The sequence below is a fragment of the Eptatretus burgeri genome, chromosome 5 (genome assembly GCF_056783735.1).
Source record: "Eptatretus burgeri isolate ZD-2024b chromosome 5, Ebu_testis_v1, whole genome shotgun sequence".
In the NCBI taxonomy this organism is placed as follows: Eukaryota; Metazoa; Chordata; class Myxini; order Myxiniformes; family Myxinidae; genus Eptatretus; species Eptatretus burgeri.
Window position 1 is genome coordinate 38,826,374 of NC_140965.1, and position 27,500 is coordinate 38,853,873.

At 43.6% G+C, this 27,500-nt stretch overlaps 2 protein-coding genes and 1 long non-coding RNA gene across 7 annotated transcripts in view; 2 read left to right on the forward strand and 1 right to left on the reverse strand.

Moving 5' to 3' along the window:
- Window positions 1-22,640, forward strand: part of LOC147026270 (rho-associated protein kinase 2-like) — a 169,766-nt gene extending 147,126 nt beyond the window's left edge. For both annotated transcript variants that reach the window (XM_085881524.1, XM_085881525.1), the window contains 5 exons: window positions 316-404; window positions 14,364-14,442; window positions 14,758-15,007; window positions 16,192-16,411; window positions 20,003-22,640. In XM_085881524.1, coding sequence (XP_085737650.1) covers window positions 316-404; window positions 14,364-14,442; window positions 14,758-15,007; window positions 16,192-16,411; window positions 20,003-20,006 — 642 coding nt within the window. In that variant the 3' untranslated portion in view covers window positions 20,007-22,640. The remainder of the gene's footprint in view (window positions 1-315; window positions 405-14,363; window positions 14,443-14,757; window positions 15,008-16,191; window positions 16,412-20,002) is intronic.
- A 378-nt stretch (window positions 22,641-23,018) lies between these two features.
- The window catches only part of LOC147026271 (uncharacterized), a 29,173-nt gene continuing 24,691 nt past the window's right edge, over window positions 23,019-27,500 (forward strand). Inside the window, exons 1-2 of one of the 2 annotated variants that reach the window (XR_015058269.1) lie at window positions 23,019-23,519; window positions 25,036-25,894. This is a non-coding gene — a long non-coding RNA (uncharacterized LOC147026271). Of the gene's footprint in view, window positions 23,520-25,035; window positions 25,895-27,500 lie in introns of those variants that run through there. The other variant, XR_015058268.1, reaches the window with a different exon arrangement.
- The window catches only part of LOC147026272 (uncharacterized), a 69,016-nt gene continuing 66,668 nt past the window's right edge, over window positions 25,153-27,500 (reverse strand). For all 3 annotated transcript variants that reach the window (XM_085881527.1, XM_085881528.1, XM_085881529.1), the window contains exon 16: window positions 25,153-26,603. In XM_085881527.1, the coding sequence (XP_085737653.1) occupies window positions 26,467-26,603 (137 nt within the window). In that variant the 3' untranslated portion in view covers window positions 25,153-26,466. The remainder of the gene's footprint in view (window positions 26,604-27,500) is intronic.

The following is a 27,500-nucleotide window of genomic DNA, read 5'->3' on the forward strand; positions in this document are numbered from 1 at the left end:
GCTCATGGAAGAGATAGAATGTTGGGTTATTTCTGCTTAAATTTGGGGTTATCGAGCTGATTTGGGGGTATAAAGGAAAAATTCAGTGTGATTAAATTTGTCAGGATTTTGAATCGCCCTTACGAGGAGAGGATTGATCGGTTGACCGTGTCAACAGTCAAGCGTTTGAAGGACATGCCCATTGTGAATAACTCATTGAACGTTTGTGTCAAATGCTGATATGCACGTGTTTGGGTAAGATTCATATTCAGCCTGCTATCTTCCTGCACACTTACAACTCATTTTTGTTTTTCTTGCCCCTCCTCCCACTCTCAGTTTGTCGTTGTGAGCAGCAAGAAGATCATTTTCTACAACGATGAACAGGACAGAGAACAAGCAAACCCCAGCATGGTGTTGGACCTGGAGTGAGTTTTTGAAAGGGGACAAAGCTTGTTGGTACCAAATCTACTTTATATTATGATAAGTCACCTCGCCATCGAGACGTTCCATTTCGTTGTGCACGGGGCCACCTTTGAGTAACACAGACATCAATTGTAGATCCTATGACCCAGGAAGATTATGGCAACATCCTTTTTCTATTTTAACAGTTTATAAGGCTTGTAGAGCTACAGCAACACAAATCGGGCACATGCATGCAAACAAATAATGAGACCGCACAGGCGTAGCTGCTGAGCTTTGGGGACGTCACGTAACTTCCTGGGGCAATAGGATTACCAGCAAAGCCATATCTATGACGTCGCTTTTCTCTCTCACTGAGTGAGGCAACTAAGGAGAAATTTCCTCCTCCACATAGATGTCAAACTATGGGGTTTGTTCCATGATATATATAAATACATATATATTTATTTGTGTATATATGTATATTTCACAGTTAATATGAGAGAACCTTTGTTTTTGATTCAGAACTTAATATATCCTTTTAAATCTGAAAATATAAAGAAATGGCATTGACAAAATTATTAACACCCTTGACTTAATATTGTTACTAATCTGGCAGCCATGAGCACACAACAGCCAGAGTCCTTTTAGATCAGTTATATCGGTAAGTACGTGTTTCTAGGTAGGGTTCCGTCCTATGTTTAATGGGTGATTAAATGTTTGCGCGCTGCGGAGTTATTTTTATAGTCAGGGTTTTCTTTTACATTCTTACATCACTTACAACAATAACCACACCTTCGCTCCATCCTGATGCCATAACGCTCACGGTGGGCGGAGTTCAAGAAGGACTTGGCGTCTCTCTCGACCAATCAGAGAGATGTGAGCGAGTTTGCCGTCGGTCGGCCAACGAGAGCCAACGCAGGACAATATTACTCCTCTTCCTGTTTGAGGGGCAGTCTGCCGTGACGCCCGCCACGCCCCCCCCCCCCGGTCCAATCAGCGGACTTGGCGCCCCTTTTGGCCAATCACGGGGGCAACGAGCGCATTTGCATGCCAAAACCGTCCAGTGAGGGAGAGTGGGTCGGAGGAGGCGGCTCATCCCCTCTGGAGAAGGAGTGAATAATTGTTCAGCGCGATCCGACTGGTGGGGAGTTGGTATTTGTCTGCCGGATCGTCTGGCCTTGCCTGCTGGCGCTCGCTGCCTTGTCCGCCCTCGCGCTGGTTCGCGTCCGCCCTTCATCCTCTGTCCCTGGTACTTGGAGTGGCATATTGGTTGCGGGTTCGAGTGCCGCCGGTCCAGGACGTCGAAGACCACACGAGGTGGACAGGTCCAAGATAGCTCTGGTTTCCAGCTCATCTTCCTTCGAGCTGGAAACCTTCAATAAAGACCCGACGGGGTCCATTTCTTTGGGTGTATGTCTGAATGTGGGCCCGTCTCTAAGAAGAATCGTTAAGTGCTTGCGTTATTGTACATTGGAATATATTCGGTTGTAATCTTCTCTTTGTCTCCCTTCCCAGTTTTTGCCCATTATTGTAAAATAAATCCCCTCTTGTTGAATGTCCCAGCTCGTCCTTGTCCTTTCTGCCATTGGTTTGCCACACTGCAAACAGGAATTAGGTGGCCTCATCATTGCCGTAATCGTGCAATCGGCCCGGCAGGATTCTGATACTCTCTGCTTGGGGTATGACTCTGATCTGGCTCGGTAACGGCCCGGATCGCGCAGATCCTGCCGATGGTGAATTTCCCCGGTAGTTTGGACGACGTAGGTATTTAGGTAAATTGAAATTGGCAATCGACCCTATCCCACGTGGTTGACCTATTGGCGATCTTCAGTCCGATAAGGGACCCGTGACCTTTCGGATTTATCTGAAAAGTACGACCTAAATTCCGGGTGTTTGGTGGAGCCGACTCTACTGCTCCATCTCGCGGTCATGCTTGCCACCGAGACCCGGCACCACAACAATATAAGGTAGCACAACCTTTGGACAAAATACCTGGAGTCAAGCACTTCCTATCTAGCCATGAATGAGCTTCCTACACCTCTCTACTGGCAGTTTGTCCCACTCTTCTTGTGCAAACTGCTCCAGTTCTCCCAGATTTGAAGGGTGCTTTCTCCAAACTGCTGTTTTCAGATCTCCCGACAGGTGTTCAATGGGATTTAGATCTGGACTCATTGTTGGCCACTTCAGAACAGTACATTGCAGTGCTTATAAACGCCCAGAGGCGTCAGCGTTTGTTGTTATACTTCATTTCCACATATGCGATCACCACGAGTATCTCTTAAACTAAGGATAATTACAACATTTAAGCTCCAGAATCGAACTTACAAGCAGTTCCGACTCCTAGAAAAAAGTTCATTTGTCCAATTCGGACATATGTGACATTCCAGGCATCTCCGGGAGGTGTATGTTTAATATGACGGTTCGGTGATTGCCAGTTGCGTGCCAAGGGAGCCGTTTCTTATCGACCGTTTTGTTGGAGTGCTTGCTTGAATGCTTAAGCCTGTTGGCGAGCACTCGCTAAGCTGTTTGTTTGTTCATTTCGAGAAAAGTACACGTGCTTTCAATCTCACATTGATTAGACGTATGTTTCCGCCTTTGTTCGGTCCCGCGGTGTCGTACGGTGGATGCCTCAGGAGGTGTCTCATCCACTGAAAATGTGCAATTTTATTTTTACAGGGCATCACTTTGTTGTGTGTGTGTGTGTGTTGCTGTTATTGGCTGCTTTCACCAGATATCACCATCAGTGTGACCACTCCTTGGCTTTTTTCACGAGATCTTGGCTCTTCGTTGTTCACCTTGGCGTCTCGGTTTTCTATAGGTTTTCTTGGTGCATCGGTTTTCTATTATCATCGCTTTTCCGAAACCTTGTGAATTCTTGGCTTTTTTCATTGGCTCACCTTGGCATTTATGAAAATGAGGAGTGGTCACACTGGTCACCATGTAGGGGTTCTGAAAGTGGAATGGAACCTTCCCAGGTCTCAAAGTATCCACCACCGTGTGTGTGTGTGCGTGCGTGCGTGCATGCGTGTGTGTGCGTATGTATGTGTGTATATATATATATATATATATATATATATATATATATATATATATATATATATATATATATATATATATATATATATATATATATAGATGTTTTTGTGTGTGGAGTCTCTTTTCACTGAGCCCCCCCCCCCTCATATGTATGTATGTGTATATATATATATATATATATATATATATATATATATATATATATATATATATATATATATATATATATATATAATGTTAACATTGAAAAAAACAGGTAAATACAACATAAAAAACACTAGTTTTATCTTTTTAATTTATTCCAAAACAGTGACATGGATGAGGGTAAACATATTATGTACTTGTTCATTCTGTACTCTGCCATATATAGAAAACACAATATTTAGCCCGGGATGATGATGCTGCTACTATCGGAGGGAGGTTGGAGGTTAGAAAGATGTGGATGTAGAACTTGCAATGGCTGTTGGATCATCAGAAGCACGACGAAGTTGCCTGCTGTATTGCCACATAGAAGAAGGGTAAAACGATCCTTGGCCACCTTAATCCAGAGCAGATCTTCACTTCTTGCACAGTAAGGTGTGAAATGGCCTCCTCTTCCAAAATAATCCCATGACTTTGCCCTTAAAAACCTGCTTCAGCAATATATCCCTTTACCTCGATTAGTTCCATGAGCCATGGTTGACCTGGAGCCTTCGGCCCCAGGTGCCTCGTGAAAACTTTGGTAAATCCACAATGATTTCTCCCGTATCACTGGTCCATTCAAAGGCATTTTTCTGTTTGGTCCTCAATTCAAACATTAAGCACTTTTTCCAACCTTACAATATGAAGATCATGGGATTAGAATGAGCCTTTTGCGCTTTGCTGGCAGGAACCCTTGCACATATATTTGATTCACGTTTGCACACAGTTGATTCGTTGATCTGGTAACGGCGGCCCAGAGATGCCGCACTTTACTTCTTGTGCTGGAACTTATCATAATATCGGCCACAATAATAAACACAATAGGTTACTTCTTGACATTGTATCTAACAACTCGATTTCTTCGCACAATGTCATAACCTTTCTCTGCCTTTTGGCACAATTAATTTTGTCCATCATTTCACGTTTAGGTGCCATTATTAACAATTGGGTGTCCACTACATCTTGTAGATCTGTTATTACTTGATCTCCGTATGTCATTCCCTGTTCGATAGCTATTCATTATTAAGTTTAGTTTCGTTCCCGTATGCTGGACTGATTACTTCAACCAATGTGTGATGAACAAGAAAAGGCTCATAATGAGAGGTAATCATGCACGTGGACGCAAACAATGCCTTGTCTCGACTCAAAAACCGCGATTGGCCGAAATGAAATTCCGCGATAACGAATTTTGAACACAATAGGTTGCCCACGATTAGTCGAAGCCCGTGATATTGGAACCCGCGATAATTGAGGGTTTACTGCAAACTGGTTGTCTCCTTTTATGTCTTCATAAGGAGACATCCAGTGTACTTCAACATCAACCAGACTCGGTGTAATGGTTAGAGCGTCCTATCTGAGCCTGGGAGGTCGGTGGTTCAAACCCTGGCTGAGTCATCCCAAAGACTATACAAATGGTATATGCTGCTTTCTTGCTTGATGCGCTCAGCATTTAACAAGGATTGAACATAGACAGATACCATACGTTGGCAACTATTGCACAGGCTTTCATGGCCGCAATGGCCTGCCTCTTCTGTGTTGAAGTTCCTTGTAAGGGATTTTTAGCTCGCCTGTTCGAAGAACAGAGAGCTATAGCGATACCCCCGGCATCAGCGTCAGCGTGACCGTGAAAATGTTAAAGTTTATGGTGCAAGTTATTTAGAAGCTTGCCATTCATTTAATATGTGTACTAGGATGCTGATATTTGGCATGGAGGTTCCTTTGGGGTATACTATTGGTGTCGTGAAGTTGAAATTAACAAATTATTTTTAAAATTTTGTTAATTTCAACCGAAGATCGTGTCAAAGCCACCCAATGCTCGCCTGTTTATACTAGACGCTTGCCATTCATTTAATATGTACTAGGATGCTGCTATTTGGCATGGAGGTTCCTTTGGGGTATACTATTGGTGTAGTGAAGTTGAAATAAAAATAATTTCAAATGTTTTAAATTTTTGACCTGTGCTTGAACTTAACTTTTTTGTCGCACATCAACTTTAAAGTTTTTGGTGCAAGTTATTTTTTAGAAGCTTGCCATTCATTTAATATGTGTACTAGGATGCTGATATTTGGCATGGAGGTTCCTTTGGGGTATATCATTGGTGTAGTGAAGTTGAAATTAACAAATGATTAAAAAATTTTTTTAATTTCAACCTAAGATGGTGTCAAAGCCACCCAATGCTCGCCTGTTTATAATAGACACTTACCATTCATTTAATATGTGTACTAGTTTACTGATTACAATATGCAAATACATATATTGCTTTAAAATTATTTGGATCAGACTTCACTGCAATGCTTTATAAAAAATATTATTAGACTAGTCTTTTAAAAACGATAAATGTATAAACAGGCGAGCATTGGGTGGCTTTGACACCAACTCTATGGTATTATCATTACCCCACATAATCGCAGTGAAAAGCAGGGTTTCGCAATTGGTTTTTTTGTATATCTTGTCGAGGCTCGTGTGAGAGCTAACACACAACGCACAGCAAGGGGGGCATGAGACGAGGGGTGGGAGTGGGAAGGACAAAACAGTGGGGAACAGAGACATCAAGAGATCTGTGGAAGGGATAGGGGTGGGGCGGGGAACATGGGGAATAGAAGATGGACATTACAGGGGCTTTCAGGAAGGAAAGCAGGGAATTTGAAGGTGGGCTTGGGGTGGATTAACAGGGGTAGTAAAGATCGAGGATTTGGATGGGGGATGATAAATGGTGGTGGTGAACAGCTGTTTTGAAGGCCTGGAGGGAATAATGGGATTGAATAGAGTGAGGGAGTTTATTCCAAAGATGGGGAAAAAGAGGAATGAAAGAGTGAAGGTGATCAGTGATTCGTCATTTTGGTAGTTTTACCAGAAGGGGGTTGTTGGCGGACCTTGAGCGCCCTGCGGAAATGTGGTGGGGACAAATCGCAGAGAGAGCAGGGGGGTGAGGCTGGAGAGGAGACGGTAGAAGACAGAAAGACCACCGACCAACCTGTGGTGAGAGAGTGAGAGGTCCAAAGACTCAGCTTCATTACGGGAGATGCCAATGATCCGAAATGCCTTGGTTTCCACAGCGTGAAGCCGAGAAAGGTGGGAGGGAGGAGCACCAGCCCAGAGGGGAGAGCAGTACTCCATGAGGCTGCGGACGAAAGCTTTGTTAGTGGTCAGGAGCTCAGGTGGGCCGAGGAAGGACTTTGCACGACGGAGGATTCCCAGTCGGCGACTGGCTTTGGAGGTGAGGTTTGAAATGTAGCTTTCCCAGGAGAGATCATGGCAGATAGTGAGATCCAGAAGCTTGAAAGAAAGGACTTCTTCTAGAGGATTGTTGAGAAAGTGGATGGGGGCGTTTTCTAAATGGTCCTTTCGGAGAGACATAGTGAGAGTGTGAGATTTGTCCGGATTGAACGACATGTTCCGCGTGTTGGACCAGTTTGTGATTTTATCCAGATCTGCAGTGAGCGAAGAAGCTGCTGCTTGCCGGTCTGAGGGATGACCGATGGTACGGCAGAGGGTGGAATCATCAGCAAAGAGATATAGAGGATTCTCCAGAGAGTCGGCGAGATCATTGATGAAAACCAGAAAAAGAACAGGGCCCGGAACGCTAACTTGAGGAACTCCAGCCTGGACAGGAAGAGGGGATGAAAGAACTCCATTTAGGGTCACACGTTGACTGTGACAGGAGAGGAAGTCTGCGATCCATGAGTGGAGATGGCCTTGGATACCATGGGAAGAGAGTTGGTGAGCAGGGCAGGGTGCCAGACCGTGTCAAAAGCACGTGATATGTCCAGGGATACAGCTCGGATTTCCTGTCTGGCATTGAGGACCTCCATCCATTGTTAGGAGAGCAGAAGCAGCATATCCAAGGTCGAGTGACCTGTTCTGAAACCAAATTGATGATCGGAATTCCGATCGGATGATCGGATGATCCGATGATCGGAAATAGAGAAGAGGTAGGATTTAATGTCTGAAGCGATGATGGATTCCATTACCCTGTTGATGATTGGGAGAAGGCTGATTGGTCTGTAGTTGCAGGGATCGGTTTTTGCACCTTTGTATGCAGGGCGTAATGTTTGCTGATTTCCAAGCAGATGGCAGATGACCTTGAGCAAATGAGAGGGTGAATAGAACAGAGAGAGGGTGAGCAAGAGCAGAAGAGCAGGTTTTTAGGACACGTGGGCTGATCCCGTCTGGACCGGTTGCAGAATCTGAGTCGAGGTTTGACAGCAAACTCTCCACCTTGTCAGGAGAAAAGGACACAGAGTCCAGGGACAGTTGGGTGCAACTGGGTAAGGTGAGTAGAGCAAGTGATGGGTTTTGGACACAACATTTCGCTGCAAACACCGAGTTTCGGCATTCAGCCTTTTCACGTGCGGTATCAGCAGTGCGACTATTTGAGGTAAAGGGGGGGGGTATGGAGGGGGAATATACACCAGAAACAGATTTGATGAGATGCCATCAGGATTTGGAGGAGGGAGAGAGGTTTGAGAGTTCAGACTTGAGATTAGAAAGATGTTGTTTTCTGGCTCTCCTGAGGGTAGATACACACTTGTTTCGATCTTTTTGTGAGGAACTGAGATTGCCCTCAGTTGGGTTTGCTTTCCATGAGCAATGGCAAGTTGTTTCAGGACAACTGCCTCACCACAAGCTTCAGTGAACCAAGGGTGGGAGGAAGGGTAGGACAACTGAAGACGAGAGGCGATAAATCTGTGCATGAGGGAGAGCAAGTTTCTTTGAAAGAATTTCCAGGATGAGTTGATGTTGGAGGAAGTAGCGATAGGAGACCAGTCTATAAGTTTGATGGCTGCTTGGAGACCCTGCCAGTCGGCTTGAGTGAAACGCCAGACTCGACGGCGGTGAGGTGGTTCTCTGATAATAGCCAGAGAGATGTCCACTTTGACAAGGTTCATGTCTGTCCATCTTCAGTCTTATCAGTTTCTGATCGTCAGTTTATGATTGAGGAACAACTTCTTTAAATTGAATGTTTTATATTTTGAACACGAATCGGAACAGGAATGGGAAGACAAGTCTGTCGTTTTACTGTACTTTGGCTCTGAATTTTTCCCGATCGTACCTACACAGAGGGGTGCGATAATATTTTCACTCTGTTTGTCTGGCAGATGGATAAAATTGAAAGTCATTCCAAACAAGAAACTTGCTTTTTTAAAGGATGTCATAAAGGACACAAACGGCAGGCACAAATAACGAATATAACTTGTTTAATAAGGTGGTGTAAAAGACACTGCGTCAATGGCAGTAAACTTCTGGAATTTATTTCTTTAAAAGACCTTTAAAATCTTTATTTTATTTCAATTGAATTACATATTATATGCTTAAACACTGCATGGGGTAAGGTGTTCTGTACACTCTAGTTTTTGGTACCCTACCGGTATCACCAGAGCAGACTATATTTTATAGGTTTGCTCTACATCCGTCCGTCCGTCCGTCCCACACGTGGTTTTTCAGACTTTTTTTCCCATACCCTCTAACATATTCAACTGAAACTTGGTACACGGCTTTATTATGATAAGTTACAGAACACGTTCAAGTTTCAGGGCGTTTCATCAATTTTTCAGAGGTATGCCCTTTTTGGACTTCGAAAATATCACATCGGGAGGGGACATGCATTGCAAAGCAATTCTTGGTCTTATCATTATTATTATTATTATTATTATTATTAATATTATTATTATCATCCTGCATGTGATATATGAATATGATATATGAATAAGCTCTTTCATTAGCTAATGAGAAATATTTAAATAAATAAAGAGAAATCCCACACTCTTGCCCTGTTTTCAAATTTGCTTAAGCAAATTATCTTGAAATTCTTTGTTTTATGCTTTGCAATGCCTTTTGCGGTGTTGCTCATATTTCAAAACTTGTAATCTCCTGTAAATTGATCCTTAATTGGTGTTTGATGAGGAAAGTATTTTGATATGAGCAGTTCCTTGTGTTTGCGTTGCACTAATTTGCATTCCCTTGGCATATGCTTCTTTGGTCTGGAGCTCCTGCAACTCATTCTTCAGGGCCAGTGGTAGCATTATCCAAGAGAAAACTGGAGCTAAATGTCATTGGCAGTGTAAGATAATTATAATGTACTAGCAGGGATTGCCCAGTCTATTTTTTTTGTTGTTGGGGCCTAAAACCTTGCCTCAAAAGCCAGTCGCCGACTGGGAATCCTCCGTCGTGCAAAGTCCTTCCTCGGCCCTCTTGAGCTCCTGACCACTTACAAAGCTTTTGTCCGTAGCCTGATGGAGTACTGCTCTCCCCTCTGGGCTGGTGCTCCTGCCTCCCACCTTTCTCGACTTCACGCTGTCGAAACCAGGGCTTTTAAGATCATTGGCATCTCCCGCAATGAAGCTGAGTCTTTGGGCCTCTCACTCAATCACCGCAGGTTGGTCGGTGGTCTTTCTGTCTTCTACCGACTCCTCTCCAGCCTTGCCCCCCCTGCTCTCTCTGCGATTTGTCCCAACCACATTTCCACAGGGCGCTCAAGGTCCGCCAACAACCCCCTTCTGGTAAAACTACCAAAATCACGAATCACTGCTCATCTTCACTCTTTCATTCCTCTTTTTTCCCGCCTTTGGAATAAACTTCCTCACTCTATTCTTTCCCATTCTTCCCTTCAGGCTTTCAAAACAGCTGTTCACCACCACCTCTTATCTTCCCCCATCCAAATCCTCGATCTTTTCTACCCCCGATAATCCACCCAAGCCCACTTCCTTCAATTCTCCTGCTTTCCTTCCTGAAAGTCCCTTTAATGTCCATCTTCCCCTCGCCATGTTCCCCGTCCCATCCCCATCCCTCTCCCTTCCACAGTTCACCTGTGTCTGTTCCCCAATGTTTTGTCCCTTCCACTCCCGCCCCTCTTGTCTCATGCCTCCTTGCTGTGAGTTGTGTGTTAGCTCTCATACGAGCCTCGACCAAGGTATACAAAAAAAAAAAAAAAAAAAAAAAAAAAAAAAAACACTTCCCTCCACTCACTAAGGAATGGGGGTCGGGGAGCATTTAATATTAACTTTCACAAAGCTACAAAGGCATGGTATTGGTACTGTCGAGCGATTATTATTATTATTATTATTATTATTATTTTTTTTTTTTTAAACATCCAACTTTTTTTTTTCATTGCTTGTTTTTTTGCCGACATCACTCCCCAATACTCACTGATGAACCTCTGAAAGTTTGACAAAGTGGCGATGGTGAAGAAAAATGGTGACATATATTGTGGCGGGCTGGGGGTCGGGTGAGAAGACCACCGAGGGGGAAGCTATCTCGGCTCCCACCAGACTCCCTGGAATTGTAGGCCGTCGCACATGGATAATTCCGTGACGCGGAGGGTCGCTCACCGACCGTGAACGCCAATAACTCAACTGCGTGACCTGTCCTCCCGTCTATGGGTTAACTGGGTTACTTAATTAATCATATGATTTAATTACCGGGGAACACGCCCTCGGTACACCTTGTCCGAACCGGATCACTTTACCGGACGGGATGGAGCTGAGCGACACTGCCAAGGATGTATCGGTGAAAAGGAACAGATCGTTGGGAATAAAGTCCCGTCTAAGCTAGGATTCGGATCATGCTGGATCAATGAAGGAATAGACAAAAACAAGCTGGGAACATCTCTTGTAATAATTTATTTACAAGTAAGCGAGGAAAGTTATGTGGCACAGTGAATAGTTTTATTGGTGCGTGTAATGCAGGGATAGAAAGAAGCGTGAGGTGCAACAATGTACAAGCAACTTACGAAAGCAGACACAGAGCAGACTTAACCTGAAATAATAATCTTCTGCAATCTTAACTTACGAGGACAAGTGCCAGGACAAAAACACACACACACACACACAACCCGATGAAGAGGAGTTAATGAAGAGAAAAGTGAGGAGAGAAGATGAGGCTAACGGTCTCTGAATACCTTGCACGATTGCCCAATCGCGCCACCAATACGTTTTTGGGGATGCTCCGCTGGGCGATACCTCACTGACAGCTGGCGTTTCTTGCTTTGTGGCACTTCGTGCAGCTTGCGTCGGTCCAGAGAATGAGACACGACCCTCGGTGTGAAGGGAGGGACTTGGGTGGAGAAGGCAGAGTTATCGATCCTTAGCCGGGTAGAACGAGCCGACAGGAATGATGACAACTCTGGAACGACGACAACTCTTCTTCCACCACCCCGTGACCCGTCCTTTTATAGATCCAGTGGTGCGGGGTAGGGGTGATGTCCCGAAGCGGTGTCGTCACCTGAATCAGGCGTTCTGGTTGGGCCCCGGCCAGCACACAGGTTGGCCGCCATGACCGGAAGTGGCTCCATTTCACTTCCGGCCAGATGTTTCCAAGCTGCGGAATCGTCTCGCTCCGAGCACCGTGACATAAATTGCCTTACAATGAACTCCGTGCCATGCCCCGGCGACCTGCGACCGGCGCTGGTCAATGCGCCGGCTCTGTGATGCGCCACGCGGCCCAAGCTAAATGATAATAAAGTGTCGTGAGCGGCGTACGGGTCTGCCTTCGAGCACATTCCGCACAGTGCGCACGGATCCGCCAATAAGCACGTGGCCAGTGCTCGTGTTCGCCCAATATAATGAAATCCAGAAATTACTTGAAAAGAACGAGCCGCTCGTGTCTTGCACACTTGTGTTCCATATAGTGTGCGCGGATCCGCCATTAAGCACGTGGCCGGCACTTGCGTTCGCCTAATATTGGGTCATTTGCTTCTGTGTTGTGAAAAACATCCGTGCAGCCTCTTTGAGAGATATTCGTTCGTATGCCTTTTCAATTCAACCAGAAATCTCATCCCAGATCATCGGAAGCTCAAGCCGATCATCTCGAGCCTGCCGAGCATACTGTATAACTTGCCGCAAAAGTTAGTTTGAGGGATCATTTGAGGACGGGAGCTCTGCTCTGTGCCGCACTATGCGGATCGGGTGTCCGAGCGCAGTGCCTGCTGGCCTACGCAAGAACCCAAATTCGGATTTACCTCAGGAATAAGCAGAAAAGAAGAGTAGAAATGAAGTTAGTGGTGTAAACAGAACTAGCTATGAGATCCCCGCAACGCACGTCCTGTTGTCCCGCAAGACAAAAGGGAAGGGACTACCTAAGCGTATGTTGATGGAATAACTGTCTTGGGACGACTATATGTTGGATACCATTGCCTTGGAGGCATGCAGTTCCTAGAACCAAAACTATACACACACACACACACACACACACACACACACACACACACATCATTGTACCTTTGGAGGAAAGAAGGAGGTGGCGGCCTGATGGAACTCAATCGAGTGGACGATTATATTTATCAGAGTACGTGTAAAGTTCAACAGATGACCGAATACAATTTCTACACAAGCATGAACACAAGCCAGAAAAGGTATCTCTCTCACCTTGCAAAAAACTTCCAAAAACAGGTGCGGACAGATGCACACACCAAACCGAAACAACAACAAATACAGCCCCAACGATTGCAAAAAAAGACAGAGAAAATACAAGACAAAATACTAACAGATATACCATGACCACTGAGAGAAAGACAAAAGAGCGGGGAAATGTTAAAAAGATCCTGGAAGCTGAAAAGCGCCAAAATTGTTCCGGTGATTATAATTGGAGCAATGGGAATGATAAAGAAGAAGCTCACAAAGATCCTACAAACCATCCCTGGGAACATCACCACGAACAAACTACAGTCGTAGGCTGTGTGGGGCTGAGCGACCATCCTGAAAAGGGATCTCAGGACAAAACTCTGAGAACAAGAAAACTTCACAACTTAGTCCATCAATCACGATTCTTCACCGAAACCAAGGTGGGTACTCCGAGTCCTGCGAGGACTCTGTTCCACATTCTGAAACCTGAATTATGGGGATAACAATCAACGATTCGCACAAACAGCTCTCTTATAGTATAATATGTACTCTTATGTGACCTTTTCTGATTTATTATCATATTAATGACTTCATAGCTCAGTTGGTGATCTTCTCATTGAGCCGTCTTGTCTGAGTTTGACCGACGACAGTCCTCGCAGAAAACTGTCTTCCCGGTCCAAACCAGTAGGGAGCGCTGCATCTCAGACTGAGAACACCGTCCTTTCGGGTGGTGAGGTGAAGCCACCCATCTTGATCTACATTTCTGTTGCGGTAACTTTCCAAAAGAGTAGGCCATGGTGTGCCAGTCAGTACCCTGACCATTTTTCCTCCTCGGGATTAACTGTATAATTTGTGCCACTGGCAAGAGTGCTTGAGTGTGGACATGGAGTGCAGACAGGATATACCCTCACTTAATGGACTTTTAAATTAATTAATTTGTTTATTTATTTATTAACCCTCTTTCCTTGTTCCAATTAATGTTACCTCCGTACTACAGCTGTGCACTTTCGCTCATCCGGAATGTGATTTATACCCATATTTAAGGGTGTAATCTGTATTTGTATGATATTTCATCTTATTGTACATCGTATTTCTCCTTTTCATCCATTTAGTGAAAAAGTCAATATTTTGCGCACCTCGTGTGATGAGGCATGATAGCATGAATAACCTTTGCTGCTGATTATCGAATCGCAATGTTTTTCGGCCCAAGCCGTTCTTGTGAGAACATTTTCAATATGAAGCATGACTTCATCAGTTTTTAACTCTTCAAGGTTTGGCCTCCGTGTTTAGTTCTTTATTTTTATGTTTTTTTTTTTTAATATTGTATTGTGTGGGTTAGGTTTCATTTTGGATTGAATGATTTTATGGTGAGTTGTGTAAACCATTTCTAATGAACACATGCATTCCATGTGCTTTTGCTTGCCGCAGCAAGCTGTTTCATGTCCGTGCCGTGACGCAAGGCGACGTTTACCGAGCCGATGCCAAAGACATTCCTCAAATCTTCCAGGTTTGTTTTGCAACAATACAGTAACCTTGGTAATCTACTATATAGGACTTTGTAGTCCAAATATTTTTTTCTCTTTTGGCCATCATTCACTATAATCTTAAAAACGGTGACACTTTATTTTAGGCGTGCGGCTTTGTGGATGCTGTTAATTAGAGGGTTTTGGTATTTTAGATCCATGTTGTATATTTGACTCAAACCTGTTTAATCCAACTATTCCTCGAATTATAAGATTAAAGCATAACTCATCGCTTTGCCCATCTTTGCCAAACACCCTCGTTTTTACATTTGTTTTAATCATTTTGTCTACCATTCTAGATATTGTATGCAAACGAAGGTGAAAGCCGGCGGGAGCAGGAACCCGAGGTCGCGGGTTCGACTGGCCTCCAACATCGTGGCCATGAGTTCATTCCGACTTTGTACCACTTCCCGACAAGCTGCGATGCATGTACCAAGCCCCTTTGGAATGTGTTCAAACCTCCTGCTGCACTCGAATGCCAACGCTGTCATTTCAAGTGCCATCGTGACCACATGGACAGGGCGGAGGAGGCTGTCACTGCTTGCCGTGGTGGGTGTGGCAAAGCCAATCAGCAGAAAGGGGTGGCAGTTGGAGTCAGCATTTTGGAAAAGGAGGCTGATCGATTAAATTTTTTTTTAAGGACAAATTTATGAGAATGAGAAAGTGATTGATGAGTAGACACCCTATGAAAGCATTGAATATTTTGCATTGGACGGTTGTTATTATTCAGGAAGTGGAAAGGTGCGTGGCCTAGTGGTTTGGGTTAAAAGGAAATTGATGGCTCGGAGCTTTGGGATTAGGTTGCATTGGAAGGTGATGCTTACCCTTAAGAGATCTTTGATTTTGATACTGTCAAGGATACTGCAGGAAGGTTAAATGAGTAAGTGGGGAAATTGTAACTATCCAGTGAACTGATCTTTAGAAATGCGGTCTCAATTTTAAAATTGGGTTACGGAATTTGTGGCTTCTGTAATCTCTTAAAGGTAAGCTTCTGCTCCAGCAATGTGAAGTTGTAAACTACTGTACATCGTTATTTTTTTTTTCCAAGTCGGTCATGAGTGTATGAAGTACATGGTAGACGTGTGCAAAATAAGACGACTAGTTTTTGAGGCCAAGCAGGCCTAAGCATGCCATGGTTCCTGTTGAGGAATGCAGTCTCAGGTTTGCGCCAAATCTCCTCCAGTGCTGCGCTTCATGGAGCGTGATGTCATCCAGCCACAAGACTGCAATCCTGTTGGCTCGGTTCAAGAGCCCCTGGCTTCCAAGAAATAGTTGTGGCTTGTCTGGCCGAGTTAGTTTTGTACAAGTTGAGTCGTATAGAAACAAAGTGTCAATGGAATTATGAACCCCTTTCCGTTTTTGAGCAGCGATTTCTGATTCTTGAGGATCTTGTGTTGAGGATGTTCTGAGCCCAATTTCTTGCTGAAGGAGATTTGTTCCGAGTTTTTCTCTTTACTGATGACGACCCTCATGGAAGAGTTATACGACTAAGATATAGAGTTTGAAAACAGTGAGATGATTGTTAACATAATTGCAGCAAACAGACAGAAAGCCAGGTTAAATATTCTGCCATTTTGCAATTGTAATTTCTTTACGTCCCCGAAGTAATAAAGAGAGGTGCAGTCGACGAATACGAAATGTATATTCTGATTATAAAAATTATGTTTTTCATTGTACACAAAAGACCACGATCTATTACCCCTCCTTTCCTTCCCAATCTCTGCCTTACATAGTGACCTTTGACATGGCAAGTGCAAAGGTTTTGCTGCTGCTCGCTTCATCTCCTGAGGAGCAGAAGAAATGGGTTAACTGCCTGTTGAAACGCGTGCCCAAGAAGCCCCCAACAGTGCCCGAGGCTTTCCATCGCTCTTCACCTCGTGCCTCGGGCCGGGGCGCCATAAAGGACTCTTTTCGAAAACCTTCTCGTGCTGCCCCGGGTCCTGCCAAAACCAGGTTTGTTTGTGCTGTCGTGAAAGCCACCAATCGTTTGACTGATTATTATGTTGGGTGCATTGGACATTATGGTACATGTTCAGGGGATTGATTGTGCCCATCGGGTTATACGTTTGAAACTTCAGTTTTGTTTCGTTTCTGATGCCAGAATAACTGAGAAATCATTCCTCAAAATCATATACTTGTGGTTCAAGTCCCAACAAGGCACCACTGCATTATGGAACATGCAATTGGCCAGATTCCATGGAGGGTGCCACAAATTACCATTGTGGGTCCGTGCATGACTGAAAAGGATGTGGTTTCACAGCCAATCATAGACCCATACTACTTTTACAACTACTACTACTACTACTACTACTACTACTACTACTACTACTACTACTACTAGTTTAACGGCCATTTTCCAATATTAGGGAGTTGGTCGACCGATGCTCCCCCCTCCACTTTGTCCTGTTAAAAGTATACTGCCCCAATAACCCCAACAACTGTATGTCTCTGATCGCATCCTTCCAAGTCTTTTTCGGTCTACGTATTGGTCCTTTCCACTCAACTACTAAACAATTGACTTTCTTGACACTCATCTCTCTTTCTCACCACAGCCCAAACCACCTTGGTCTTCTCTTTCTCAACTCTTCCTGAGGACTATTTTTGAGCCTCTTTATGCCCACACTACTCTGTTTATCCATTCGTGTTACCCCACACATACACATCCATCTCATCATCTTTAGCTCTATTTTCTCTATTTTTCTCTTGTCTTTCACCCTTATTCCCCATGTCATGTTACCGTGTATCAAAACTGGTCTAATCCAAGCTAAATATATTATACATTTTATTACTTCCGAAATCTGAAAATTTCGTAAGTATATTGATGACTTCCGTCCTCTGTTTGTGTGTTTGTTTGTTACTTACGAAATCTAAAGATTTCGTAAGTATATTGATGACTTCCGTTTCTGTTTGTTTGTTTGTTTGTTTGTTTGTAGGCACGATAACTCGAGAACGGAAGGAGCTACCAATGTCAAATTACACCACGTGATTCAGGAGGGTGATGGCGAGTGCTGATTAGATTTTGGTCAAAATCGGTCAAAGGTCAAGGTCACAGTGAGGTCAAATATTCGATTTTTGATGGTTTGGTACAGATAACTCGAGAACGGAAGAAGCTCCCAAGGTCAAATTACACCACGTGATTCAGGAGGGTGATGGCTAGTGCTGATTAGATTTTGTTCAAAATCGGTCAAAGGTCAAGGTCACAGTGAGGTCAAACATCCAAAACATTCGATTTATGACGGTTTGGTACAGAATCATCGTAGAAACTTCTGGTTTGCGTCGCTACCTTCTCTAGAGACAGCTTTTATTCGACAAGGTCAGAGGTCAAGTTGACAATTTCGTAAGTACCAGTCTATGACTGCTTGTTTGTGTGTTTGTGTTTGTGTGTTTGTTTGTAGGCACGATAACTCGAGAACGGAAGAAGCTGGCAATGTCAAATTACACCACGTGATTCAGGAGCGTGATGGCTAGTGCTGATTAGATTTTGGTCAAAATCGGTCAAAGGTCAAGGTCACAGTGAGGTCAAACATTCGATTTTTGATGGTTTGGTACAGAATCATCGTAGAAACTTCTGGTTTGCGTCGCTACCTTCTCTAGAGACAGCTTTTATTAGACAAGGTCAGAGGTCAAGTTGACGATTTCATAAGTACCAGTCTATGACTGCTTGTTTATTTATTTTTAACTTCGCTGAGGATTTTTTTTGTGTTAAAATGCCTCTTAACTCCTTCCACTTATTCCATGCTCTCCTTGTACTAATTCTCACAGCTTACTCTGCTCCACCACCTGCATCTAACATATCTCCCAAGTAACAAAAACTCTGAAGCTTTTCCAGCTTAACTTCAAATCCCATATCCACTGTCTCCATGTTCTCTGCATCTTCATTTCCACCCATGTACTTTTTACATCTGAAACCGCCAGCCACTCTACCCAAACTTCCCTAAAAGCCACTCCGACACGGGATACCAGAATTCCTCATTCTTCCCAGTAAGCTGGCACTCATTTTGCTGACCTTGGAAGGATGAGAGGCTGAGTCAACCCACCTGGTGTTATGTTAACGGCAGGACAGGGGCTTGAAGTCAGGACCCCAAGATCTTAAGCCAGCCTCCTTAACAGTGAAGTCAACACCAGGCTAACCATCCTATACAGACCCGATTGAATTGGCATCACGGACCCATACAGCTTCTCTTAAATTGACATCACATGTTTGGTAGCGAACCGTTTGTGGACAAGACATTGCTCTCTCCACCTAAATTACTGGGAAATTAGCTGAAGTTGCATTTAGGGGTTAATGGTGGTGCGTTTTTTATTATTATTTTTTTCATTCAAGGATGTAAAGTAAAAACAAATTGCTGATGACTTTCTGTACATCTACCCATTCTATTTTTGAAATTCAACTTTTTTTTCAATTTGCATGGGGAGGTGTAGTTTTGCAAAAATAAATATAAAAAAAGGAAAGGCTTGTGGTTCCCAAAATGCTGTCTCTGCTGTGATGCTCAACAAACTAGGTGTGATAATCTTTTTTGGTAAATTGGGAAATGTTTCGAAATGGTTTGTTAATTTAAGTATTAACTGGTGGGTGTGGCTGTATGTGCCTCCACCTGATTCAAGAACGAGACGACAGCATGCTTCCAATGGGTGTCACAACCCGAAATTACCTGATGCCATTGTCCTTTGAAGCCCAAAAGGATGAATTTGTACAATGAGTTGATTTACAGCATTTACTGTTGGAATATCCGCCTCAAATTTTACACAGCGGTGCTCATTGTAACCATCGCATCTTCCTTTCTCAAGGCTTTAATGACGTCTTGCTTCTTGGAATTGTGCATAACTCTTTCACAAGAATTTTAAGGTTTATTTCCTCTGCCAAAGGCGAAGGAGGCTATGTTTTCACCGTTTTCTGTCTGCTCGTTTGTCTGTTTGTTTGTGTATGGGATATCTCAAAAAGTTGTAGACGGATCCGGATTTAATTTTGTGGACACGTTCGGTGTGTGACAAGGACGAACTGATTCGATTTTGGTGAAGATCTGGGTCTGACTACTAGAATCTTTTCAGTGATTCTTTACCATTGAGAGATAGGGCCAAAATGAGATACATAGCACGATATCTCAAAAAGTTATGGACAGATTCGGATGAAACCTAGTGGACAGGTTGGGTGTGTGACCAGACAAATTGATTCGATTTTGGTGAAAATCTGAATCCAGATCTGAATACGAGAATCATTTCATTTTTAAGTGATTCTTCGCCATTGAAAGATAGGGCCAAAAACGATATAGTACTGTATAGCATGATATTTCAAAAATGTATTCATTGGGCCCGATATGTTCTTGTGGATCAAGCATTACGTGGCGGAGGTATGCACTCCACCGAGTACCCTTGTAGTTGCTTTTGAGTTTTTCATTCAAGTTATTTGTGCTTTTCTTTTTCTTTGGCAATGTTTGTAAAGCCCCAGTGTTGCACACGACGTAAGGAAGAATTCTCATATTTTCTGAATCAAAAATGAAGATGCTTTTCACATCCATATTTTCTCTTCTTCCTTTCTTTTTACAGTTAATGGATTGGTTTACCAGAAATCGGGATGAGTAAACAAGAACCGTCAAGTGCAATGATGGATATCCATTCATGCTTCATGGCCACGCCCTCTCACCCTTTGTGTAGCTTCAAGCCCCGCCTACTTTTTCGGTCTTTCGTGGTCACACTCGTGTTGTTCCTTTGAAAGATGAACTCGACCGTTGACTACCAATCCAAAACGGACCCGATACCAAATCGATGATGACCAAAGTCCCTCCTTTCTCTTTGGACTCCATTGTGAGTGTGATGAATACTATGGATGTTTCCAATAGCAGTCTATTTTTTTCCATTTTTGTTTATCCCCATTCGCTTTTATGGACAGAGTTGTGAAAAATTCAATTGCAATTTTTTGTCAAATTATTTTTGGGCCTTATATAACCATCTATAAAAGGGTTTGATTTATCTAAGAATCCCCTTTAAAGGCCAAAGTTGCTTGTTAATTGAGCAATGTTGAAGGTCAATGGTGGGATCATGGTAACTGGCACAGGCCTCGACTGTTACAGAAATAGCATCGTGTTTTGCTCCTCAAAAGACCACTCTGATTCTTGAACCTGGCACAAGAATTAATTATCCCAGCATTCCGAACACAGTATCGACCGGTCCATTTAATTGCAAGGTATGCCATTCGTTACTTGTTTTTATGCAGGGGCCGGATGATACGGGGTGGCAGGTTAACAGGTCAACGCAGACGGAGGGGAACAGACGGACAAGATTTTAATTATTTTATTTTGGTATTTAAAAACAAAAAAAATATATATTGCATGCCATAGACTGAAGGTTTACATTTTGTTGTTTCTCGTTTCCATTGCTCTGAATGGCACCATTTTTGTGCTGGCTGCAGTCGCTTGTAAATTTGTAAAATACAAATTTGGAACCAAAGCTATAGATGACTGGTAATTAACCAGGTTGGAGATGAACTATATGACGTCCATTATAGGTGTGTCAATTTTTATTATTTTTTTATATCAACCTTTTGGAATTAATAAAAGATACTGTTTGCTTATGAAACAAGATTGTTATATTCTGTTAAGCATCCAGACGTGTAATCTCAATATCGCCAAGCATTCATGCTGCCATCGCTATTTTTAAATGGCGTTTGGATGTTCAACGTTTTCTTCTAATCAGGATCCCTGACCATCTGGGTAAGGAGAACATTCGACCTCCTGTTTGGAGGAAAACACCTTGCCATACCCAGCCAGTTATGGCAGCCCATTGATAGTGGACACAATCCCCCCCCCCCCCAAGCTGTATACAGTAAGGTCAATGTTTGCTTATAATAAGTAATCCTATTTATCTTAACTTTGATGAAATTGAAAACTTTTGGGTTGTACTTTCGACCATTATTTTTAAATGTGATGAAAGAATTACTCCACAAATTTTAACTGTTTGTCTTTGTGACAAAGGAAGGTATGAATCTAAAGCTTTGTGCACTTGAATGTTTTTTTTTAAGCTTCTTTTAAAAGCTACACATTAAGATTTTACAGTTAAACCCGCCTTGTAAGGTCACGTGTTCTGCCAAAGGAAAAACGGCTTTAAAAATATATGGACATCAAATTAGGCCATTTACATTGAATATAGTGTTCCTCATACCATATCAGCATTCGTATTGTGCCTTCCTGAAACAGTTTGTCCAAAGCAGCGTCTGTATCGGCCGGGTCAGTGTTTTTTAATTCAAATTTTTTTTTTTACTTTTTTTTTGGGGGGGGGGGTGGCAGATTAAACGTTTGTTGTATCCTTCCTTGTCAGTATTTACCATTTGTACAGAAGTTTTTTGTTTATTTGTTTTTTTTTACTTGCCTGCAATGCCTGCCATCCTTGTAAATATTTGAATCGCATTCACAATTTTCAGTCTCGATACCCTCACTGAATGGTGATGTTATCTAAATGTGACCCATATGTTGCCATGGTGTTTGAAGGTATTGTTTCTGTTTGGCTGGATTTGAAAACAGGGAAATGTTTGTCACATCATTTAAAATCCCCATGTCTCTGAGTCATCAAATATTTTCTTTCCTTGTTGTTTTCAAACTTTGGGAACATTTCCTTGACATCACTCCCAAAGTCATGCTGTTGAACGTTTTATTGTTTTTTTTTTTAAAAGCAATGTTTCTGGACCAATAACCTTATTTTAACTTGCCAATCGCTGTATTTCCTACATTCATGCTCAAAACACGGATATTATTATGAGGCTAACAGTCATGTGATATTAATAGCTTTATAGCTCCTATTTTCATGAGGAATTTTGGCTCTTTTTGTAAGCCTTTGCATATGGAATTTTGCTGTTAGTTTGGTGGCATAATGTGAGGGGTTGTGGTTCGATCATGTCTGTCATGCCAACTGTGATCTCTGAAACCACAAGAGGTAACATGTTTGTATTGATTTTGCCCTCTTTTCTGGTTCACTCTTACTATATTGTCAATGTTTTGTCATATTTGAACCCTGTGCCCCTCCCCTCCACTCTCCCACCCTTCACCCTCCCCTCCATCCCCCCCACACTTTGCCTACACTCCCTCCACCCTTTCCCCCCTCCCTTCTCCCACCCTTCACCCTTTCCCTTCCCTCTCCCACCCTCTGCCCTTCCCTCCTAACCTCTCCCACCCTCTGCCCTTCCCTCCTAACCTCTCCCACCCTCTGCCCTTCCCTCCTAACCTCTCCCACCCTCTGCCCTTCCCTCCTCTCTCCCCCACCCTCTGCCCTTCTCCCACCCTCTGCCCTTCCCTCCTCCCTTCTCCCACCCTTCCCCTCTCCAACCCTCTCCCACCCTCCACCCTTCCCCTCTCCCACCCTCCACCCTTCCCTCCTCCCAACCTCCGCCCTTCCCTCCTCTCTCCCACCCTCCACCCTTCCCCTCTCCAACACCCTCCACCCTTCCCCTCTCCAACACCCTCCACCCTTCCCCTCTCCAACACTCTCCCACCCTCCACCCTTCCCCTCTCCCACCCTCCACCCTTCCCCTCTCCCACCCTCCACCCTTCCCCTCTCCCACCCTCCACCCTTCCCTCTCCCACCCTCCACCCTTCCCCTCTCCAACCCTCCACCCTTCCCCTCTCCAACCCTCCTCCTCTCCCACCCTCCATCCTTCCCTTCTCCCCCTTCTCCCACCCTCCGCCCTTCCCTCTCCCACCCTTCACCCTTCCCTCTCCCACCCTCCGCCCTTCTCCCACCCTCCGCCCTTCTCCCACCCTCCGCCCTTCTCCCACCCTCCGCCCTTCTCCCACCCTCCGCCCTTCTCCCACCCTCTGCCCTTCCCTCCTCCCTTCTCCCACCCTCCACCCCCCCCCCCCCCCCCCCCCTTACAACACCAACAATAAATATCTCCTGGCCCTCTGAGTGGTGCAGCTCGTTCCCATTACAAACCGACAAGTCGAGTTGAGTGGGTTGTTCGAGTTTTGAATTGGATTCTATTGGCTTGGGCGGTACATGGAACTTCAAGCTGTTGTCAATATATGTCGGAGATGATGACTGCTGCCAACATTCTGATGTCTGGAGAAAGTTGGAGGTATTTGTTAAATGACTTTTAGAAAGTTGTGCCAGAAACGAGCCTTACATGAAATAAAAATGTGGTTTTATGTTTCTACTGCTTCTGCATTACAAATGCCACAAAATGGTGTTAACCCTAACATGTTCTTGGAACCAAAATATGTGAACAGCATTTGACATTAACCCTTTATTCTGCAAGAGTGTAGCGTTAAGAACATCACAGAAGTACTTGTGGAAGACTGCACCATTGGCTGTTTGATTTATTTTGATTTTTTTTTTTTAATGAATATGCCAATTGGTGTTAATGCAACATAAGCTGAAAAGGAAATGTGTTTTAATTGTTTTGGTTTTAATCTGTGGACAGAAGGTCTTTGGCTCGATTAACTCGCAACACCATCGGGGTGATTTGGTATAACCTCTTCGGTCGACTCGAATTGCAACACTGTACAACATGCTCTTCCGTAATGGTTATTTCGTAATGTCACAGCCCAGTACTGTGAAGCTCACTTTTTCGGGAGTGACGTCATCAGTTAATTGTGCAGGTTGGAAATGTCCCTCGTATCCCATTGGTTTATTTCTGCTCCGACTTGTTAAGACTGCAAATCATAATTCACACAAATTCCCTGCACGGTCGTTCAGCGGTGACTTCATTTGAAAAGCGATTTGCAGTTTGTTACTAAAACATTAATGCAGTTGGAAAAGCTAGCTGTACATCCTGGGGAGGTTAGAATCGATAAAACATTTGATTAAAAAGAGAAGCCCTTCGGGTGTCAGATGCAAGTTTTGAGAACTTTTTATTTTACGTCAACATAATTATCGATTTAGGGTCCTGATCTATAATACTTGAGGCGCACACTCTTGGAAGAGTTCTAGGGTTAACACGAGTCGAGAAACGTTGCGTGGTTAGAAACGGTCCTGGACAGATCGCCGCTCCATCGCAGATCGACCTGTAAAATAGCAATTTCAATACCCACTTAGGACTTGTTTTGAAGATATGTAGGCCCCAATATCAAGAAAATCCTCTAATCTCCCTCACCCTTCTTTTCGGGTTGTCAAAGCTAAAGTTTAAAAGTTCAGAATGGGCAATGAAAATAAAATAAAATGGCCTGCTGTGTTATGTGAAACTGCCTTTGAGTTTACTTGGCTGGATTGGCTTCAGTGTGTACCACCGTCGTTGGGGATTATAGTCGCGTGTGTGTGTGTGTGTGTGTGTGTGTGTGTGTGTGTGTGTGTGTGTGTGTGTGTGTGTGTGTGTGTGTGTGTGTGTGTGTGTGTGTGTGTGTGTGTGTGTGTGTGTGTGTGTGTGTGTGTGTCGTTTGGCCAGAGGACCGATCGCTTGATGGATCAGTCCAGGTTTCTTGCGCATTTTGCTTCACCGTTACACATGGGTTTTGTCAAGGATGTTGTACTTGTTTTGCTATGTAACTGCACATGCATATTTATTATTATTAGTATTATTACTATTAACTATTTTTACGCAGTAAGAATTCATTGGGTTTTTTTTTTTTTAATTAAAAAATTTGTATTTTTTTTAGTCGTCGACATGGCACGCTGTTTCGATGCGCTTCTGCGGAAAATGAAGGATTTGTTGTACATGCCAGTTGCACCTTGTTCATCCCCAAAAAATAATTTCTGCACCGGGAACAGAAAAATGAACAAACAAAAAACTTTATTTCAAGAGCATCTCAACCACGGAAATACAATGTGGGCAATGCTGTGTTTGAAAGAAATAAATAATCATCAAAAAAAAAAAAGAAACCAATTTTTCTTTTTCATTCCTGGACTTTTAATGTGGATTGATCATTGGGGATGAATGATGTAATATATCCTATGTTTTGTCATCGTGCTATCGCAAAAAGCACTGCTGCAGGAACATTGGTGAGAAATCTGGTGGAGTGGTCCATGCGAGGTGGGAGGCTGAATTTAATGGAATGAAAATAAATTTGCAAATTTGCCATTCTGGCCGCAGGGTCGTTCGTGGAAGGGAGACGGTTGAGGTCTCTCGTCGCCCCCTGTCGAAGTGCGGCCGAAACACAACTTATCTCGAAATGCGTCTCGTGAAACAAAAGTCGTGCTGTGCTTTTCAATATTGTTTTTTTTTACCGAGAGTGTCTCCATAAGTAGCCTCGTCTAAGCAGTTTATCTGGAACAAAGAAATAAAAATAAAAACGTCGTGGGCAGGAGGAAATCAATCGATCCCAAATGCATGAGTAAAGCGCTCGAAAGACGAGCTCTGATTCTTAGAGAAAATTGGATCCAGCAAACCGTGGTGGAGGGGATTTTAAGTTTGTGCTCCTTTCTTCTTGCATTTACCAGCGGACATTTTTACGATTCCATTGCCGTCCTTTGAGCTTGTACCATTTTACCTTTATTTATTTATTTATTTATTTATTTTCTCAGAACCACTCCAATCTATAACTTCAGCAGCTCTACATCGGGTTAATCTCTATTGGATGGATCATTTCTTTCGAGTATCGAAGCAATCGATTTGCCGTAATTCCTCGTTTGATTGCAGCCCTCTGAGATCATGAAATGTTATATTCTGTGGAAATGTTGCAGGCTGGTCACCAACTTTGTTAATTGTGTCACCTTTTCTCGACAAGTACCTTCTCCACTTCTTCGAGCAACTGCAGGAGAAATGACAGGAAACTGGACTTGTTAACTAGATTTGGTCGAAGTAACAGTTTACCTGCATTCCCCTTTTTGTCAGCAAGGAGTGGCAAAAGCCAACAGTAAAAGGTCTCTGCAAAGTGGAGATTGGTGTTGCTTTGTTGGTCTCTGCTAATCACCAATCCACGTTTCCATCCATGATCGTGGCCACCGACATATCTCACGAAAGCAAATGACTCATGGTGAACTTCACTGACATTTGGTCATTGTCTGTGCATAGCAGTTGAAGTAAGTCCGTTTCAGACGATTTAAGGCATTCGGTAACTAACACGGTAGTGCTAGCGCCTGTCGGCCATTCACTGCCTCTTCCCACCTTTTCCCCGGATGAGCTGGCCAGCAACGATCGGAGCCCGATGCCGCAGCGTGGAGCATTGTCTGCCGTCTTTAGCAATGACCCTCTTGCAAAGGCTAGCTACCTTGCAGCCTTGAAGCACTGTTGGAGAAAGCAAAAGATATTGCACCCAGTTAAAGGCTTCCATGATCTTGTTCAGGAAGAGAAATGAAAAAAAAACATTACTTGCCTTTTTCAAATAGAGAAGTACTGGGATTCAAAAACATTTTCTACATAACAAACACTCTTTCAACTTTTGCTTCTTTACTGACATATTGGAGTGAGAGCTGTCGAAGTTTCATCCACGGACCCTTATGACACAGGTGCTGCTTTGGACTGGTGTTAATATGAACGGTGAAAATCTACTGACTGTTTTCACAGTATCCCTTCTGAGTGGTGGTCCTGAGTTTTGCCCTGGAGGTCACAACTACATTAACAGTGCAGTTGATATTCACCACTGCTCACATTGTTGAAATTGGTGGGTAAAGTTATCCATGCATAGAATGTCAATCATATTACGTGTTCCAAGTTGCTCGAGATGTTATGATCGTTGAGCATCTTGACCTGATGCGAAGTTAAATTTTCTTCAGCTCTGATGTGCTGCCAATGACATGACTAATCCAAAGTGGAGGATGTTTTGTTATTTGTCTGCTGGAAGCAGGCTCACCTTAAACCAATAATTGTAGGCCTGACGTGACATGACAGAGAGGAGAGGAGGAGATTGGGACCATACTCTGTGCAGAGCATTGATGCTGCCTAAGCAGTCTCCTTGGCTATTGGGCATAATCCTGGATGGGTCGCCACTCCAACACAGTATACCAGCAAGCTGGCACTCATTTTGCTGACCTCAGAAGGATGACAGGCTGAGTCAACCCCACCTGGTATTAATTCAACAGCCAAGTGGGATTTGAACTCAGGACCCGAGGATCCCAAGCCCACCACTCTAGCCATTAAGCCAACACCAGGCATATAAATACCAATGGCCTCCTTTTTTTGAAT